Source organism: Pseudomyrmex gracilis, unplaced genomic scaffold, assembly GCF_002006095.1.
Source record: "Pseudomyrmex gracilis isolate BER0280 unplaced genomic scaffold, ASM200609v1 scaffold_138, whole genome shotgun sequence".
NCBI classification, from domain to species: domain Eukaryota; kingdom Metazoa; phylum Arthropoda; class Insecta; order Hymenoptera; family Formicidae; genus Pseudomyrmex; species Pseudomyrmex gracilis.
The window spans coordinates 358,871-377,530 of NW_018020722.1; the positions used below are offsets into that span (position 1 = coordinate 358,871).

General features: G+C 34.6%; 4 protein-coding genes across 5 annotated transcripts; all 4 read right to left on the minus strand.

Annotated features, from left to right (window-relative positions):
- Window positions 1-590: 590 nt before the first annotated feature.
- LOC109856940 (MDS1 and EVI1 complex locus protein EVI1-like) lies at window positions 591-2,000 on the minus strand. The gene has a single exon (XM_020432720.1). It carries the CDS (start codon window positions 1,978-1,980, stop codon window positions 1,468-1,470), a length of 513 nt encoding a protein of 170 aa, XP_020288309.1. The 5' UTR covers window positions 1,981-2,000; the 3' UTR covers window positions 591-1,467.
- A 766-nt stretch (window positions 2,001-2,766) lies between these two features.
- On the minus strand, window positions 2,767-9,440 carry LOC109856965 (zinc finger protein 667-like). The gene is made up of 3 exons (XM_020432759.1): window positions 9,410-9,440; window positions 8,268-9,026; window positions 2,767-3,002 (listed from the first exon to the last, which is right to left on the minus strand). The coding sequence occupies exons 1-3, from the start codon at window positions 9,438-9,440 to the stop codon at window positions 2,767-2,769; spliced, it is 1,026 nt and encodes a 341-aa protein (XP_020288348.1).
- Window positions 9,441-10,559: 1,119 nt separating this feature from the next.
- LOC109856966 (zinc finger protein 236-like) lies at window positions 10,560-12,374 on the minus strand. Its single transcript, XM_020432760.1, has 4 exons — window positions 12,188-12,374; window positions 11,437-11,697; window positions 10,972-11,118; window positions 10,560-10,843 (listed from the first exon to the last, which is right to left on the minus strand). The coding sequence occupies exons 1-4, from the start codon at window positions 12,372-12,374 to the stop codon at window positions 10,560-10,562; spliced, it is 879 nt and encodes a 292-aa protein (XP_020288349.1).
- Window positions 12,375-12,463: 89 nt separating this feature from the next.
- LOC109856979 (zinc finger protein 408-like) lies at window positions 12,464-17,687 on the minus strand. Of its 2 annotated transcripts, XM_020432776.1 has the most exons (3): window positions 17,122-17,687; window positions 14,864-15,129; window positions 12,464-14,000 (listed from the first exon to the last, which is right to left on the minus strand). In XM_020432776.1, exons 1-3 carry the CDS (start codon window positions 17,183-17,185, stop codon window positions 13,947-13,949), a joined length of 384 nt encoding a protein of 127 aa, XP_020288365.1. In that variant the 5' UTR covers window positions 17,186-17,687; the 3' UTR covers window positions 12,464-13,946. The 2 variants fall into 2 exon arrangements, with proteins under 2 accessions (XP_020288365.1, XP_020288364.1); XM_020432775.1 differs by lacking the exon at window positions 17,122-17,687 and having other exon boundaries at window positions 14,864-15,690.
- Between the last annotated feature and the right edge of the window lie 973 nt (window positions 17,688-18,660).

Consider the following 18,660-nt stretch of genomic DNA (forward strand, 5'->3'; position numbering starts at 1 on the left):
CTCAACATCTTTTTATTTTACACTTTTACTTTGTTTTATATGTAACGTCAAATCATATAAAAAAATAAACAATAAGGTCTAAATTTTAAATAAATTTGAAACTCTTTTAATAAACTAAATGTTTTAAAATAAACGAAAATTGCTTAAATAAACTACATTGCAATATAAATAACAAAATATTATTTATTATATAAATATTTAAATTTTAAGTTTGCGAGCTTTGATGCTTGCAAATTCTTTAATAACATCTGAAAAATCAATCTGTTTTGTTGCATCTCGTTCTATAAAGAGCACCGCAAGCCCATTTAATTGCATCTGACTCATAGTTGAACGAAGGTAAGTTTTGATTAGTTTTAACTTCAAAAATGTATAATAGACGTTTTGCCGTTTTGACAGAAAAGCTAATCCCTGTGATTGCAAATTACAGTTTAACCTTTTTGCTCCGGGGATTTTTCCTTTAAAATTGACCTCGCATTTTAGCTGAAAAAGTTAATAATAACCTGCTACCCCCCCCTTCAAAGTTAATTTTGAAGGTCAAAGAAATAACCAGGATTTTTTTCAATTTTTTTCCTAAATTTAGTGCATTAAATTGACCTTATAAACATCTATTACGTTCGCTTTTCTTGCTGGTCCATATATGGACCAGTCCCGGAGCGAAAAGATTAAATATTGTCAAAATCTATTATTGTACTATTATGTTGATACAAGAGGACGGTTCCTTTAAGTATCCTCTTAAGAATAAGTAAGAAAAAACAAAACAGTCTTTCCATTCTATACTAAAAACTATAATAATATTAGATTTAAAAAACGCCAAATTCTATAAAAAGACACTTCGTATCTTTATTACGCAAGTAATCGGAAAAGTAAAACTATAATAAATAAAATTTTTTTAATTAAATAACGCTTGAGCTTCAAGCAATAAAAATGCGTTTACATGTTATTCCATTGCGCCCTTGTTAAGACGGCACCCGGGGTGGATTGCCCTCCTCGTCCCTCCCTTACTAGGCCACTGATGCAAATATATTTTCAAATCTGTAGATTAACTTAATCTCATAAGATTTTTTCTAATAAATTTTACATTGGATATTAAGTAAATCTGAAACAACTTATATTATATGATACTCCAAAAATTCGACGTTATTTGTAGATCGCCTTACTACTAATTCGAATATTTTAATTTTTTCTAATTTTTTTAAATAAAAAAAAAACTTTGCTTAGTTGTTTCAAATTCGACTTATTTAAAAAACCTCTTAATGTGTCGTCATATTTTACTTCTTTAAAATACTGCTAAATTACAAAAAATAATTAGGAGACTGTAGATGCGTAAAGAATAGTAAAATACTATTTAATTATTTTTAAGCTTAAAAAAATAATGCAATAAAAAAAAATTATTAAAAGAACAATGACATATCTTTTCAAAGTCGTGAGACAACAAAAAATAATTGTACAGAAAAGACTCGCTCTTTTTTACTGTTTCGTAGTTTCGTCGAAGTTCGCGCGATGAAAGGTCTTCATGTGTCTGCGCACGCAAAAGGAATAATTGCTGTGAAAGTCGCAGAGTTCGCAGTGGAACTGCACGGTGTCGGTGCTGTGAAGATTTCTAACGTGTCTCTCCATGTTGGCCTTGTACATGCTCTTGTACGGGCAGAAGGCACAGGCGAACTGCGTGCCGCGCGGGTTCATCTTGCAACCGAATTGCAGATGCTTCTTCAGCTGGTTCTTCGGCGCAAAGGTTTTCTTACAGAACGGGCACGTGTATTGCTTGGGCGTGTCGGATGAAGAATCGTACGCGTCGACAATGTCTTGTATGTTCCATTCGGAGATGTCTGAAACAGACGAGAAAATCTGCGATGTAGTCCGTGTTCGCCACGCAAAAACACAATCCGCGTAGAAGAAAAAACCTATTGTCCGATTGTCGTAGACATGTGTTACGTACATACCATAATTCGCTGATATAAATAAAAGATGAATTGTACGCATCGATTGTGTTACAAGTTATCTCGAGATATTGATTAATTTGTTTCGAAAAGAGACCGTGTCTGATGCTCTTTAAAATAAAAGTGGAACGAGAACACAAAAATAGCAATCAAATTTTCCCAAATGTAAATAGAATCCGCAGTATCTGCAAAAAAAGAAAAAATTAAATAAAAATAAAAACATCGGCTATAAAAGTTGACCTGATCGCAAAACTAGCGCGCCCCCTAATTGCTCCATTTATGTTATTAGATTGAGAACGAGAAATAATTTATGACTTTTGTCAAAAAAAGAAAACGAGGTTTTTTCTTTGGTTATTGGCAAATCGTTGAAACAAAATTTTTGGTAATATCCAAGTAGTACTGCAATTACTTCATGATATTTTTATTGAAGAAAAACACCAAATATATTTATGTTATGTGTGAACTGCGATATTATCATCCACAAATCGGTTATAAAATATATAATTATAACATAACAATTATCACAGGCTAGTAAAATAGAATTTTAATGTCTCTTTCTTTCTGATGTGCGAGAGCATATTCTTATTTAAAGAATATCACTGTTAATTAATTATAACATTGCACACTCTTTTTATTCTGTTCATCTTTATTATCATACTTTTTTTTTATAAATACAATTTAAAATTTGGCGTAATTTGCACGTTGTTACGATTGAACCCAATGTAATACATTTAGGACGTATAATGGCATCATAATTGCATAAGAATTTGCTTAATTTTAAAGTGGAAAATGTTTCATCCGAAGATATCATATATTCCTTGTACTCCTCTCACGATGAGTGAACGTGTCGTACGTGTCTGTTAAGCACGTGTCTGTTAAGCACGTCCTTGCGAGGAGTCTTGTATCCGCAAGCGTTACAGTACAGCATGAACGGTTTCTCACACACGGTGTTTAAATGACGTTTTAAAACCGACATCTTTGCATAAGTTTTGCCGCACTTTGGACACAAATAAGATTTTCCCGAATCCAAAAATTCTTCATCTTGCTGCACGGTCAGGTCGGATCCTACAAAATAAGCATAAGCATGTTAAACAGAAATATTCAATTGGGATCTTTTACACATAAATTTATATTTTTATATATATATATATATGTTATATATATATACATATATTACATATATATGTACATTTATTCGACAAAAATGTTACGAAATATTTAAAAAAAAAATCACGAATTTCAATTTTTTTCAATATTATTACATATTTATTCGGGAGCTAGAAAATAAAAAGAATTTGTATTAACACATTTTTATTGGTAAATTAGATTTCTAATTAAAAGCGTAAAATATATTCTAAAAATACGAAAGTACACAATATAATAATTTTCGCAAATTGACGGTGAGTGCTAATGTTAAATTTATATTACACACACTAAAAATATGATTAAAAGTACTGTTGATATAACAAATGGCAGTTTTGATAACAATACTTTGCCACTTTGAGTGTAAGAAAGTGTAACATATAATTATATATAGTATGCACAAGAAATAAAAGTTTTAAGTTTTAAATCCTGGAAAGAAGAATTTTATAAAAAACATAATTTTCCTTCTTTCTTCTCGACAAAATATTATACAATTTAAACATCTATATATAATACACATTATTACTTATAAATATATATACAGTAGAAATGTATATTATATTTAATAGAAACTTAATGTATATTATATTTAATAGAAACTTAATGTATATTATATTTAATAGAAACTTAATAGCCCTTCTGATACACGTCATCCAATACATTATGTGTGTGTGCGCATGTATGTATACGTGTATGTACAAGCGCACGAACGAACAAATAATATAAAATTATCATTTTTGGAGAGATTTGTAGAAATATAATTATGGAAAGGAAAAAGGAAAGGGGTTCTGCTCTGAGACTTTCATTTCCATATTATGTTCTTCTTTCTTCTTCTTTCTGTTTTTCTTTTGTCACATATTTTTATTTTTACAGTTTATTTTATTTATAATTCCAATTATAAATATTTTGTTTCATCTACTCTGTCTATGTAACAATTCAATTTCGTAAAATCGTTTCTGTTTTCAAGTTTTTACGGTTGCCCGCTCTTTCTAACCGAGCGCCCGTGTTCGCGCACAATGTGATACTTTAGCAAAGTAGGTATTCTCGCTCTGTGAGAACAATGTGGGCAGGGATAAAGCGGCTCCATTTGACAGAAGTAATTCATGTGCCTTCGTAAGCTTCGCCAGTTGCTGTACCGTTTGTTGCACTTTAGGCAGGAAAGCTCGTTTCGGCAGTGTATCCAAACGTCACGTGGCAATCCGTCGCAGAATTTTCGTCTCTTGACTGAAACACGATCAGAGCGTTATGTAAGCAAAAAATGTCAAGTAAATAAGATTATAAACGTATTCACAGGATAGGAAAATAAGCATTTATATTTTATCAAGCTGCTATATATCAAGCGAGCTCGACGATATCATATTTCTTCTTTAGCCTTGCGACTTTCTTTTTATATTTCCGACCTATTTGCATTCACATTTCTAGAAAACAATTTCCTTATGTTTTCTGATACAATAATTTTGTCTGTCCCTGATACATCTCAAGATGTTCGATCTCGCGAAGCGGGAGATGAAACATTTTGCATGTACAGCAGACAATGCGATGCGAATAGATCGGGATGAAGAGAAAAATTCTAATATAATTTTAATCAACAGAATTTCCAATTTGAGTATTTTAAAAAGGTGATTCAAAAATTGGTATCCGAGTAGTTTGGAAAGGTAATTTGAGAGTTTTCTTGCAAAGATTTCTTTGTCTTCGTGTACCATCGTCGAGATATTTGGATCGAAGGAAGTTCGAGTAACATCCGTAAGGAATACTGCGAAGAGATTGAAGTTTCATCCCGGAAGTGTGTTACAGCTTACGTCGTGTGCATCCATTTCTTGACACGTCCGATCAAAACCCCCGGAAGCTCAATGAAACAGCGGAACGCTGGATGTGAGTAAAACCGTGTGACTTTATTATGCACAAATAACATTTACAGAACAATGACAATAGTGCCATAAATTATATTCCCTTTTTATAGTAAGATATACATTTGTCACATGTACTATGTGTGTGTAACATATTGATTATAGAAACGAATATTGTGCAAATTTGGATCTACATGCAAATACGACGCGCGATTGTTTTTCTTTTCTTGTTTATTCTCTATATTTATTTTATATTTTATACAGGGAAGACCGGGATAAGATGGCACATTGTCCTTTTACATCTCGATATTTGTTCAACAAAGAAGAAGGTAACATATTCTCCAAAAAACAAATGCGCTTTCTTGTATACTTTTCGAAAGTGGAATAAATATTTATAAAATTAAATATCTTCCATTCAATTTTTATGCTTTTATCAAATTTTATTCATTCCAATGATTGTTAAGTTATTAAATAAGTCTCGATGTGTATATCAACATATTATGAAAAAACTTTAAAACGTAACATAGCTATTTTATAATGGTAGTTTTAATTTAGAAAAATTCCTTGAAAAAATTGTTTTTGTTTAGAAACTTTCATTCGTAAACTTCAACAAAAATCGCTTAATAAGAAAAATAGATTAAATGTATAATCAACAAATTGAAATAAATTATTATATACAATTACCAAATAAAACGTTTTGGTACTAAAAAAAACTAACTTATTACTGACTGACTGACTGACTTGTGTCAACTGGTTCCGGTTTTCCCCCCACTTTTTTTTAATCGTTAATCCTAATCAAATGCGACACGTCAATAAAAAGTACACAATTTGTCGCGTTTGCGCGCATAAGATTACAATACAATAACAAATGGATCGAAAATTTTCCACAATTTTCGAATAATAATCACAGCCAAGACAACCATTTGTTAATTAAGTTCCAATTCGTCGAAAATTATATAAAATCTACATGTAGCATATTCTCAAATGAATAAACGCTCGATAAATTTCAGTCGCACTCGTGTCGTAAACGCTGATGAGTCTCTTAAGTGCACCATCGTGTATCTTATTCTAAACTACCTAAATCCCTTCCGTTATATCAATGAAGTAGATAATGCAAAAAAAGTCTGAGCAATTAATACCGACACTAAAAAACAATGGCAACTCGAGAAAAAATAGAAAACGTGTGGTCATGTGGGATTATATATAAAAAAAGTCGAGTATGGTATATAATCATGTAAGATTTTATATAAGTCCGATGTGATTTTATGTTATCATATAAAAATCAAATCCGAAATTTGACGCAATTTGATTGTAATCTTAGGTGATTACATGTTTCTATTTTTCCTCGGGAAGAGAAAAAACGCGCGTATTCTAGTCTCACGCTATTTTATAGCAACACGCGTATAATCCGCGACCGCTACTAGAGTTGTCGCAACAAAACCTCACTTCTCACCTCGTTACAACAAAAACTCACTCAAAATACGCACGGAATTGTCGACTTACTTCTAAAAATTCTTCAAACCAACACATCTGTGCATCAAACGCAGGAAAAACAGAAGAAGAAAGCTAGATAAAACTATAAGCGATAAAACTTGTTCTATTTGTTCTGCATTATGTATGTGTGTGTGTGTATGTGTGTTTGTGTGTCAAACGTAAGTGATCCTTGCATTAATAACACATTTGAAAAAAAAAATCAATAGCAAAGCACGTGTTATAGCATCATTGTATCGCACTTTACGGAATGCGTGCATTACAAACAACTACACATTACATATAAGACACTTTAAGAAATGTTCGTCTGATCTTCGTCTTCTATCTCGATCTTGCAAATTTTTCCTTCCTTTTCACATTTTTTTCCTCTTTTGGTTTTTCGCTTGCAACGTAACGCTAACAAAATAGATAGTGAACACTCGTAACGTTACGTAAACGCGTGATTTTGCGTAAGAGAAACGTCGATTTCTGCGTAGTGACTTCAAGAGATTCTCATCCCATCTTCAAGCTTTCATCATTAACACAAGTCTAGACGTTATGTGTCTGTTGATTGAAAAAAGAGAAAATTTTGAATTTCTGCACGTTCGTGTTAATTAGGTTTTGTCGAAGACAACAAGAAGTTTTTATTTTGTTGAGATTCTGTATCTTTTCTCTCGAAATGACTGCCACATTTGCTTTTGTCCTGTTCTGTCAATGATGAACAGAATTGCTCACATAACAGAAAACACTAAATGTACACAACACAAAAAAATATACAGTCTCCACTTGTGAGTTAGACGACGTGAGTGAAATAAGAAAAATATCGTTTTTTTTGTTTTTTTTTATATTCTTTCCAACTAGCGTTGTTTCAGCACTGTCTAACGTGAAAATGGACATTGACATGTAAGAAGAACAGCGTTGATAAAAATATATATATATCTTCTCTGTGAAGAAGAAACAACTTGCTCAGCGTAAGAGGAGACTATATACTGCACATACATGTTACCGAGACTATACATTTGCTCCTAGATTTTAATTTTGTGTGTCGCGAACGCATTCTTTTCAATTACTAATATTTTATTCAAAAATAATGCGTCAATAAAATTCTTAAATGTAAAATTTAAAATATATTTCAACGCGAAAAAAGAAATCGTTGCAAAATTAAGAACAAAGATTTTTAGTAAGTAAAACAAGAAAAAAGAAACAATTTAACAATAAAATGACAACTAGTCTAATTATAGAGCTGCTAAACGTAACAAACTAATGAAGACACTATATTCCATACTGAGAGGCAAAGTTACATTGCTTCATTCATGTTCAAGAAATGTAATTATCTAATTTAAGCTCTGATGTCTTTCGATATCTAAACTCTTGTACGGGTTTATCTCGAAAAATTAACATTCGGACGATATTCTCAAGTGTGTTAATTGTCATAAGAAAAGTCAAGAGTTATTGTTAGAGACAAGAGAAAAATACGTTTAAAAAAGTTTAAAAATATATTGACTCTATTGACTTTTTTTTATAACAATTAACACACTTGAAGACCGTCCGAATTTTAATTGTTTGAGACAAACCCGTTTGTAAAAGTGCGAGACACTTACTACATAACAAAACCTTTTTTACAAGAAAGAACTCGCTTTCTGCTCTAAAATAGTCCAAAGATTTCACTCTCTTACTAATAGACAAGAAAATTCAATTCCTAATCAATCTTAAGGCTCATTTTATCGATAAAGTTTTTTTTTTCATCTGAGGAACTATTACTTTTTTTGAAGTAGCACTTTTTTCATCAATCTCCTTCGATCACCAAATTAATTTTTTTTTTTGTTTTTTTTGTTTTTTTTTAATGATAATTACGTTTTTACAATCTCACCATCAGTCAATTTCGGGTATTGTTTATAAGAAATTATCGTAGTGTCACCTGTCAATGATAACCACTTATTGTAATCTGCCGTTTCAGATTTCTCTTTCGGCGGATTTAGTCTATCATAAATTGGTATCGGTATATATTTTGAATACAATGTAGAAGTTGTTGAGACGATTCCATTTCCGTCGGTATAATCAGTTTTATGTACGGTTGCTCTCTGCTTGTCGCTCAAAGAAGTAGATCGACTGCTACATCTGCTAACAGATTCGAAGGGCAACTGTTGATTCGGATACGTCTCTGTTGTCTTCTTTGTCTTTTTTCCCTGCTTCGTCTTTTTTGTTTGCGGATCTGCGTTGCTCTTCATTTTTTTCTTGTGTATATTTTCAATATGTCTATTCAGTATAAAGGGGTAACCGAATGACTTGTCGCAGTCGAAGGGACACTTGAACTTAGGCTTGTTCTTCTTGTGGTCTTGATTTTGATGACGCGTTAGACTCCCTTTAAGTTTATATCTTTTTTTGCAGAATTTGCAAGCAAACTTATATTCGAGATTTCCTATCTTGCCGCAAATATTGTCATTGATGTGACGATTCCTAGAGTATTCGCACGCGAACGTTTTATCGCATTTAGAACAGACAACCTTGGCTTGCGCGTTGGAGCGAGCCGATTCGTTAGAGATGATGAAATCAGTTGAGACCGGCACCGGGAAGATCGGCGAAGAGTAGTGAGTGAATGACTTGAAATAATCGAATCCTGAGTTTATACCTGAAAAATTAAAACAAAAGCGTTAAGGAAGATCGTGGTGGAGGATCGGGGCTTTAGAAAAGGCGGGAAAGGCTTTAGAAAGAGAGAAAAAAATGTTTTATTATGGTTTGAAAAAGAAATGATCGAGAACGGATAGAAAGGTATGAAAGACTCGAACTCCGAGAAGTTTTAGCAAACGGCTTGATGGGTTTGTTGTGTGATAAACACTTTAAAGAAATATATGCATGAATATTTGAATCGAACGAGAACCTCAGGCTTCATCCACAACGATTGCAAATTGTAGATCGTACGCGAGTTGCAAAAATGACGTCGTAAGAAGTTGCAGTCGCAAAATTCCCGGAAGTGATCATTTTTGCGATTGCTATTCTTCTCCTTATGATTACAACTCTCATACGATCGAAGACCCGCAACCATTGTACATGAAACCTCATTGGTAATAGAAGAAACTCTGAAATCAAAAGATAGACGGAACGTAAACACATGCGTGAGAACGCATGAATAGCTTTTAAAATTCAACAACGCATGGTATAGAAAGGATAAGTAAAAACTCGAAAAAAAAGAGAGAGAAAAAGAGAGAGAGAGAAAGAAAGTCAAAGAGATTTAATGTGCAAATGTCGATGATAGCGAATGTAGCAGGAGAAGAAAGGAAGGGAAGAACAAAAGAAAAGATATATTTTAATAAGTTTTATACGTACACGTTGGTAGCGATACGAAGGACGTATAGCTGCCAGTATATTTACGATGTCAAAAAGAAAATTATTTAGATACGATGTATGGCATATAAAGAGATTTAAAGAATATATGGCATATAAAAAGATTTAAAGAATAAAGATTTAAATACATAAAAATTATTTACAATCTTTTCGATAATTATATCGAGTGAAACGATTATCAAAAAAATATTATCTCTTCAATGTGGTAGTCGTATCAAAGATTGTCGGGCATGGAAGCAACATATGATCTTGATGTCTCGTTATGATTGATCAAACAGATCTTTATTGCATGCGTCTCCTCTTACTATAATTTGTTGTTTTATGTTGCATATAGAGTAAGGATAAGTACGAAGTGCGTTAACAGCGTCTACAATTTTTATTATTTGTCTCTACAGTCCGATCGAATTAAAGACCGAACCGCTTCGACATATGCGGTTTAAGCTATACATATATATATATATACGGTAATAATGATATTCTTCGTGTGTGATGATAAACTTCGGGGGTCGTGCACAGAAGTCGCGGAGCGTTTTGCGATACAACAACGTATTATGCAATTAAGTTACTTAATCTTCTAAAGACGCTAGTTTTTAAAGTTCTTCAACGCTGAACTCGCTACGTAACACTCTTCGCGAGAAGACTCATTGTCTATATTATTACAGACACGTGTTCAACGAGTTACTCTTCATGAAGACACCGTTTTAACAGAGTTCTGTCTCGAGTTTGCTCTTCTTGAAGCGATGAGTTTTGCTTTGCCGCCTGCGAAGATACATCTCTCATGTATTTCCGACCATGGGACAATCTTCGACGGCGATTTTCTTCATGCGATTTTCTTCACGATCTTCCGAACGATTTTCGGCGGCACGCGGACGCCGTGATACTGCAACGCGTGGCGACGTAAACTGACGTTCTGCGTAAAACTCTGATTGCACACGTGACAGGTGAAGTTCCTGCGCCCGCCGCATTCGTACTTCAAGTGCTTGAACAGACTGCTCTTGAACTTGTATCCCCGGCCACATTGCGGACACTTCAAAGCGAGATCCTCCTCCCTCACATAAATCGCGTGTCGCGACTTTCGGAGTGAACGGACGCGTGGTGTCTTATCTGAAACAATACAAAGACGACAGTCGTGTTAGTCACGAGCTCACACTACCGATCGAGATCGCCAGACGCGAGTCTTGACGATCGAAACCTTACCCACGCCTCTCTACACGTTTCGGAAATCCCACAACCTGAGAAAACATGCGGACTGAAATAAGAGATCGTCGGAAACGCGATCTGTAGAGACTGTAGGATCTCGTCCGTTCGGTAGATGATCGATTGAGTAACTCGATGATACGAAGCAAACTCTACTTGGTCCGCTTTCTCTTGATGTCTGTCTGGGAAAAAAAAGGAAAACAACAATGAAGAGACAATCTAATTTTAATAAATAGGCAACGTCCAACTACGATTAGATTACCAAAGAAGCAAACTGCTTTTTTATTTTTATTTTACAGCAAATTTGCGCTTGGACAAAGTTGCTATGATTTCGGTGCCAATCCGCGTTTGAACAGATCTGCTTGAAATTTGTTGCCAATTTGTCGATAATACATCGACAGATCCGTTGAAAAAAAAAAAAAACACACAGGTTTGACTTCTGAGAATCTAAGCTTATCCTTTTTTCCGCACGAATTTGCAGCCAATCTGAAATCGCAAACTGTCAGCAATTTGCTTAGTGACACACTCGGCTATCGGGTATGGATTCACCTGATTGGGATTTAAAGAGTTAATATTATGACGTTTTGTTAAGTGCCGCACCAGGGAACTTTTCTGAGTAAATGCCCACCGACAGAATTTGCACGAGAACAGACGTTTCCCGCCGCATTCATACATCATGTGTCTGCGCAGATTGCACTTCATTGTGTACTTTCTTCCGCAAGAAGAACAGCCGAACAACTTCTCTCTTGTGTAAGTATAACCTGTCGAATGAGAAAAGAAAAATAAGGTTACTCGAATGATGTGTGCTGGCACGCGTCGAACATCAATTGTTAAGCAAGTTTTTGGTTTTTTTTTGTTAAGGTAGAAAGTTTTCGATAGCAATAAATGTTCTGTAGACAGTTACTGTTTGTTCCTTTTTTTTTTTATTAGTAGTTTAGTTTGATATTAGTTTAATATTTACATAGTTTAATATTCTAATACAAATAACGCGATAACGCGAGAGACTCGCGAAAAGACACATGTGGCTCTCAGAGACACGTGTCTGAGTCTAAATTCTCCAAGTGTATTTTCTACTGCGTAATCTAATCTTTGGAATAGAAGAGTTTTTGGTATGAAATCTCTCTTCTTCGATATATCACATGTATCTTCCACACGACGTGACATATATCTTCTTCACGACGTTTTCTTCAATATAGAAAGCTGTCTCCGCCCCATCTTGTCTTCTCACTGGTAGACGAGTCGATTGCAAACCTTCGAGCTGTTGTATCTCTTCTTCACAGGGACGACGACGTTGTGATGATGCGTCAGATGTCGGCGCAGACTGACGTTCTGCGTGTACTTGTTCGGACAGAGATGACAACAGAATCTTCGTTGACCGCCGCACTCGAAGCGCACGTGTCTCGCGAGATTGTGCTTGAGCGAGTATCTCTTCCCGCATGTGGAACATTGTAGGGCCTGATCTTCGGCGTTGCCGGAATGTCTCGTTCTGATCTTCGCGGTGGCTTCTTTTTGGCCGTAGAGAGTTTCGAGCGAACGTAGATTCTCGCAATCTGAAAACAAAACAACGTTCGTGCGCTGATCAGTACGCCGTACGCGAAACGAGAATTGCTCACCGATCTTCTGCTCGTTCTACAACGTTTAATAAAGTCTGGTTGATAGACCTCGAAGCGATCGCTGTGGCAAATCGTGCCGTCCTGTTTATATTCCGTCTCGAATAGAAATGTCGTCTCTCGTAGATTGTTTTGTGCGTGACACGTTACTTACGTGTAACACAGAAACTTTCAATACTTACGTGAACGATCGTTGTTGCATTTCGTTCATTCAAAGAAAAAGAGAGAAAGAGAGAGAGAGAGTCATTTCGAAGTTTTATAGCTGTTTATGTCGAATAAAAACGCGAATGACAGCAGGATTAGATTCTTAAAATTGTTGTCGCATAACTTTTTCGTAACGAGATCCGTTTTACACGTCGAGATCTAAACGTGAGTATTAAATTACGTTAGCGAAAAAAATTATCCTCGTGTTGGTTCAAGAATGTAATCGTGCGTCATTTTTTCATTCCGCAATCGGAGATTTTTTCCGAACAAGACAGATACTGAAAAGAAAATACAAGCTACTTTTGGAGAAAGAGAAAACCTCGAGATTGTATACTGCGTGCGTTACATTTATTTTTTTAATAATATATAAAATATTCCTAAATATCGACCTCAAGTCAATCGCGCGAGCGCGCGCGAAAATTGCTTCGTAAGCGCATCACTTTGCGTTTTTTTTTTTTTTTATAGACCTTAAATATCATTTTTTTCATTCTGAATGAATAATCTATCAGTAGGTATAGAGAAACATATTTTATTTTTACAGAGCAATGTAATTTATTAATTATCGTAGTTTTGGGAAACAAAGAAAATTTATAACGTTGAACTGAAAGAAAAAACGGGTTAAGAAAGAAGTAATCGATCATGTTACTGAGAGATGCAATTATCCTGCCACGAATAAAGCTAAAGATTAGTGATTATTGTTAGTCAACGTCATGTAAAATTCAATATCAGTAATCTTCCTACAGAGAAACATACGAAATACAAATATGCATGTCTATTTCACACCATGCGTTTCATAAAGGGATTAATGTTCGTGTTAAACTTCGTTAGTCGAACAAATGTCGCGTTTTTTTATCGTCGAGACTTTTTCTGTGTGATGTACACGAGAATACATAATCGATATGTAGATTGTGCGTAGTACACATTTCGTGTTCATTTGTCATTATTAAGATTCAGAGAGCTCGCTTGGCATATGAAAGATCGTCGACTTGTTTGCGGTGGCACGAAGATGTTGTGAACGTTTATCATGTGTTGCCGCAACTTCACGTTCTGCCGATATCTCTGCGGGCACAGCGAGCACGCGAAGTGCTTATGTTCGCCGCATTCGAATCTCAAATGCCTCATTAGATTGTGCTTCAACTGATACGATCTGTTGCACTGATGACAGGTAAATCCGGTGCTCGTGGAGCTATTGTTCTCTAGTAAATTGTATTTTGTTCGGCGCGATGTGTTCGCCTCACCTTCCGGGTGCTCTGCAAAAAGAAACCAGAAATAATCAATTAGTAAAAATTGTGACAAACGCAAACACGGTCTCTAAGCAACATCGAGAAGCAACTCGCAGAAGTATTCCTCTCTGCGTGTCCGACAGCAATAATTTTTTTCTCTCGAAGACGAAGGAAGAGGAAGCTAACGATGTACACAATCATCTATCAAAATTTTATTTGCGCATATGTTACATTTGAACAGAAAAAAAACTTATAAAATTAAAAAAAAACTTAACCTGTCAAATATTTCGTTGCGTTTATTTTGTATAGATGTGGTTTTTATTTTTATTTTTTTTTTAATTTTCCTTAATGTTTTTTCATATTTCTATATTAAATATATTTATATTTGATAAACCGAGATGCACAAGCGAATAAATTTTGACATTATTCCCGAGTCTTTTTGTTTTGCATACAACCGCGCGTAATACTGTCTCGTAAATACAGATTATTTTACGTAAAACAGCAAACACACATACAACACTGCGTACATTTATTAAAAAATCCTAAAAATTTCTAGTGTAATAAAATATAATCAAATTTAACAAAAATAATAATAAAAATTTTTTTTATTAACTTCATAAACTCTTATATGTGCTTCTCGATCCGTTAATACTTCTCATATTTTTATCACATATGCTGTATCACATGTAAATATTTATTCGACATTTGTCTCCTATATCGGAGATGTGATCTCGTTCATCGCAACATCATCATGTGAGCCAGGAATACTTCTATCTACAGTACTGCGTTAACTCGTTGGCCAAAAAACGTCGATACTGGTTTTTTTTTTCTTTTTTTTACTAATATATAGATAGTTGAAGCTATATGTGCAGAAAGATGCGTTTTGGTACCGAGAACTTCGGCGGCAGATAAATGCCGTGCTGCTGCATAAGATGACGGCGCAGACTGATGTTCTGCGTGTAACTGGAAGGGCATATGTGACAGCGAAAATTCTTCTGACCCCCGCATTCGAATCTCATGTGGGTCCTCAGATTGCGCTTCATCTTGTACGTTCGTCCACACTGCGGACATCTCAGTAGCGGCGAATGTACAGCCGCGTTCTGCGGCAAGTAACTCTGAGAGTCTGCGTCTTTGATCCCATCGTAAGTCTCGGGACCTGCAAACGAAAAAGAAGAGCGTTAGAGTGACTATTCGCGTCTGTGCTTCCGCACGATTCGACGACGTGACTCTGAAACCGAGTTCTCTCTCCTCTAGCGGGCGGAATAGATACCTCGAGGAACACTGAGACAAAATTACAAGCACATTTTTCAAAAAAACGTTTTCTTTGCACATATGTGTAAACACTCAAATATCCTCTTTAATATTTCGCCGATCACATATATATATATACACACATGTTGCATTCACAAAGAAACATATATTATCATATTCAGAAAGTAATAAACAATAACGAGCGCGTAGATTTCGCGAGTGTCGTAAATTTGTTCGGAATTAAAAAATAACTACTTGCTTTTCGCAAAAAATGGATTTATTACTGGAGACTTTTTACCTTCTAACGTAAGAGATTTATTTTCATCATTCTATACACACGCAGTTTAAATACTTAACACTAGTAGAGGTAACCAAAGAAAAACGCACATTCGTAAAGAAATCTTTTCTCTTCTTTGGCTCGTATGTTATATAAATAAAATTATATCGCTATCAGAAGACAGAAAAATTAAAAATAATTTTGCATAACTTTAGATATAAGATCTAATCTAATCTAGATTTTGATTACGTGGTATATTTGTAATTATATGTAACATTTATATATTATTTCATAGATATAAAAACACACAATCTCGGTATTTTTTATACGTACAAAATAATATGAAAAAAAAAATTGATTTTACGTGTAATTACAATTATATCACATTCTCAGTTTTTACAAAATAAAAACAAAATTAAACATATAATACATTATCCTAATGTTTTCTTTTACTTACTCTCCCCCGCTTAGAACTGACACTTTAATCTCATTTTCCGAGAAAAAATATGGAAAACGGATGTGATTATGTGGGATTATATATGAGTCGGGTATGGTTTTGCATGATCATGTAAGATTTTATTTAAGTAGGATTGTAATTTGATGCAATCGGGTAAAATCAAGTCCGAAATTTAACGCAATTTGATATTTGATCATATATAAAATCATGTATAATTATATAGAAAATTGTGTATGATCATTTAAAATCAGATCCAAAATTTGACGTGATCTGATTACTTTACATATAATCTTATATGACCATATGTTTCTATTTTTTCTGAAGTTGATTAAATCGTAAAATGAATTCAGTTAGCGCAAACCACACACCTAAATTTCCGTCACCTCTGACTTTTAGTATATATCCCCATTAGAGTTTTAAACAATTTTATAATTTTTACAAAATATAAAACTCACGTTGAAATATGAGAAAGATTTCTCGTGTGAAATTCAATTATAAATTTCGTTGTTGTGTTTTTTGCAAATGTGCGAACAAAATCGCCAGTGATCTGCAAACGTTCGTCATCTACAAATGTACATTTGTACAAACTACGAAAACCAAAGTAGTAATTAGTTTTTCTCTTTACACCATTCTCTTTACATCATTTAACGATTAAACTTAAATTTTTTTATTTATTTCTTACAAACTAAGTGTTCCAAATTTCGTCAAAGCAGTTTCAAAGTGATATGCGCGTAACACAAGAGTGGTTAAAATCATGTCTATTGTACAGATTATAAATAAACGCGTCACATGTGTGAAGATAACAAAACAGGTCAACTTTCTAAAAATACTGCTCTCACGATGTCAGAAGAGAGTTCAATGTTTCGATCGCACGTGGCGGTCCAGATTGCTCTTCTGAGCGAATCGACCTTTGCAAATGGGACAGATGAACTTCGGCTCCACGCCGCACTCGTACTTCTGGTGACGCCAGAGGGAGGTGAAGAAAGCGTAAACGCGATTACACCTGGAGCATATGTGCTTCTTCTTCGTGCGTTTTCTCTCCAGATCCTCCGTGGACGCACGCTCGTACGGTTGCCGGCCTTGATTGCATTCGAACGCCTTGTGCCGCAGCAACGAAGCTTTCAGAGCAAACGTCCGGCCGCAGTCGTTGCAGAGATACTTACGAGGACCTGATCCGATTCTACCGCTCTCGCTCGACGTCATGGAGCGCAGCCGTCTGGAGTACATGGCGATTCGCGAAGACGACGGCAGGGTCGGGACCGTCCAATTGGCCGAGCTGTATCCCGTACCTGCGAATCAAGAAGACACAGAGATGAAGGATAAAGCTGTAATGGCGAAGAAATTTGAGTTCGCACAAGCGAACGTCGGTAGTCAACTAGTGTATCTGGAGAAGCGATTAAAAAATGAATACGATAGAAAGAAAAACATTCGATAACAGTAAATATAACGCATCGTATTCTTGTGATTACAGACGGTGTATGTACAAAATAAACGCGCGTTATTTATGAAATAGTTTGTCCGATTGAAGAGAGAAAGGCATGTGTGCACAATCAAGGAAAATCTTTATTGTCTTTAAGTTCAATCAAATATTAAATTATTATTTGGTAATTATTATTGGTAAATATATTAAATAATGTTTTTATTTACATTGTGAATAGTAGGTGTATATTATCGATATACACGTATTTTTTCAAATACATTTTAATTAAAATTGAATAACAACGCTGTGCGAGGATCGTGATGTAAAGCTTTTTAAATTATTTCTCTCTCTCTCTCTCTCTCTCTCTCTCTCTCTCTCTCTCTCTCTCTCTCTCATAACGTATTTTAATTACATATATATTATATTGTAAAAATTTTAAATCAACATTACAAAAATCTCTCTTGTGTCCAATGATAATGAAATATATGTAATAGGAGCTATTGTCCATAAAAAAGGAACTCTCCTTGGCGCAATAACTTCTGCCTATCACGCGCTCGACTCTTCACAATAATTTTCTCTCTTTCTACGCTCGATCTGCGAACTCGGTACACACGAGCGTGTAAAATCTTAGCAGTTTTAATTCTCGAAAACATTTTATTTAGATTTAAAAAAAAAAAAAACATTTTGTTTCACCTTGCGCACCTCCGCAAAGTGTGATCAATCTAGCCGCTTTCGATAATACAAAATTGGAAGTTCGAATCGGGATTTTTTGCAGCAGTCTCTGCGCAGACTGAGCAATGATTCAATCCGACTCGCCTAGGTAACGCTTACACGTTTATATAAACCTTTTTTCAACAGTAAAAGTGACTATATAATTATCAAAAAAATTGTTTACGCACAGTAATACAATACTTTTTTTCATTACTTGGAATGGAATACAATTGAATGTCATTTTTTTTTAATAACATCACATAAAAGTTTGATAACTAATTCTGTTCAATGTGAGAATAGAACAGGAAGCTCGTAAACAAAGGACAAAGAGAACGCGTTCGTGTCGCGAAAACGCTTCTAGGCCAGATATTACGGCCGTGAACGAAAGGATTAACAGTATGTATTTAAGGGTAAACCATCTAATTTATTTGCCACAATATAATTACTACGTAAATGAAGTGAAATTATTGCGTAGTACACAAAAGGCAGATGGTGAATGTTTGTTACTCAAATAATAAGTAGTCAGAAAATATATAATACAGAAGTCTCGGTGCTGCATATAAATAATTAA

Coding starts and splice junctions, on each gene's coding strand:
- LOC109856940 (XM_020432720.1), bottom strand. CDS start 1,980: ATGCGTACAATTCATCTTTTATTTATATCAGCGAATTATGGTATGTAC.
- LOC109856965 (XM_020432759.1), bottom strand. CDS start 9,440: ATGGTTGCGGGTCTTCGATCGTATGAGAGTT. Junction 9,027..9,409: donor TCTTCGATCGTATGAGAGTT/GTAATCATAAGG, acceptor TTAATTTTTCAG/GTATAAACTCAGGATTCGAT. Junction 3,003..8,267: donor ATACCCGAAATTGACTGATG/GTGAGATTGTAA, acceptor CTTATTTTGTAG/GATCCGACCTGACCGTGCAG.
- LOC109856966 (XM_020432760.1), bottom strand. CDS start 12,374: ATGCGGGAAGAGATACTCGCTCAAGCACAATCTCGCGAGACACGTGCG. Junction 11,119..11,436: donor CACTAAGCAAATTGCTGACA/GTTTGCGATTTC, acceptor TTTTTTTCCCAG/ACAGACATCAAGAGAAAGCG. Junction 10,844..10,971: donor CAGTCCGCATGTTTTCTCAG/GTTGTGGGATTT, acceptor GTATTGTTTCAG/ATAAGACACCACGCGTCCGT.
- LOC109856979 (XM_020432775.1), bottom strand. CDS start 15,305: ATGTGCAAAGAAAACGTTTTTTTGAAAAATGTGCTTGTAATTTTGTCT. Junction 14,001..14,863: donor ATCTGCCGCCGAAGTTCTCG/GTACCAAAACGC, acceptor TTCTTTTTGCAG/AGCACCCGGAAGGTGAGGCG.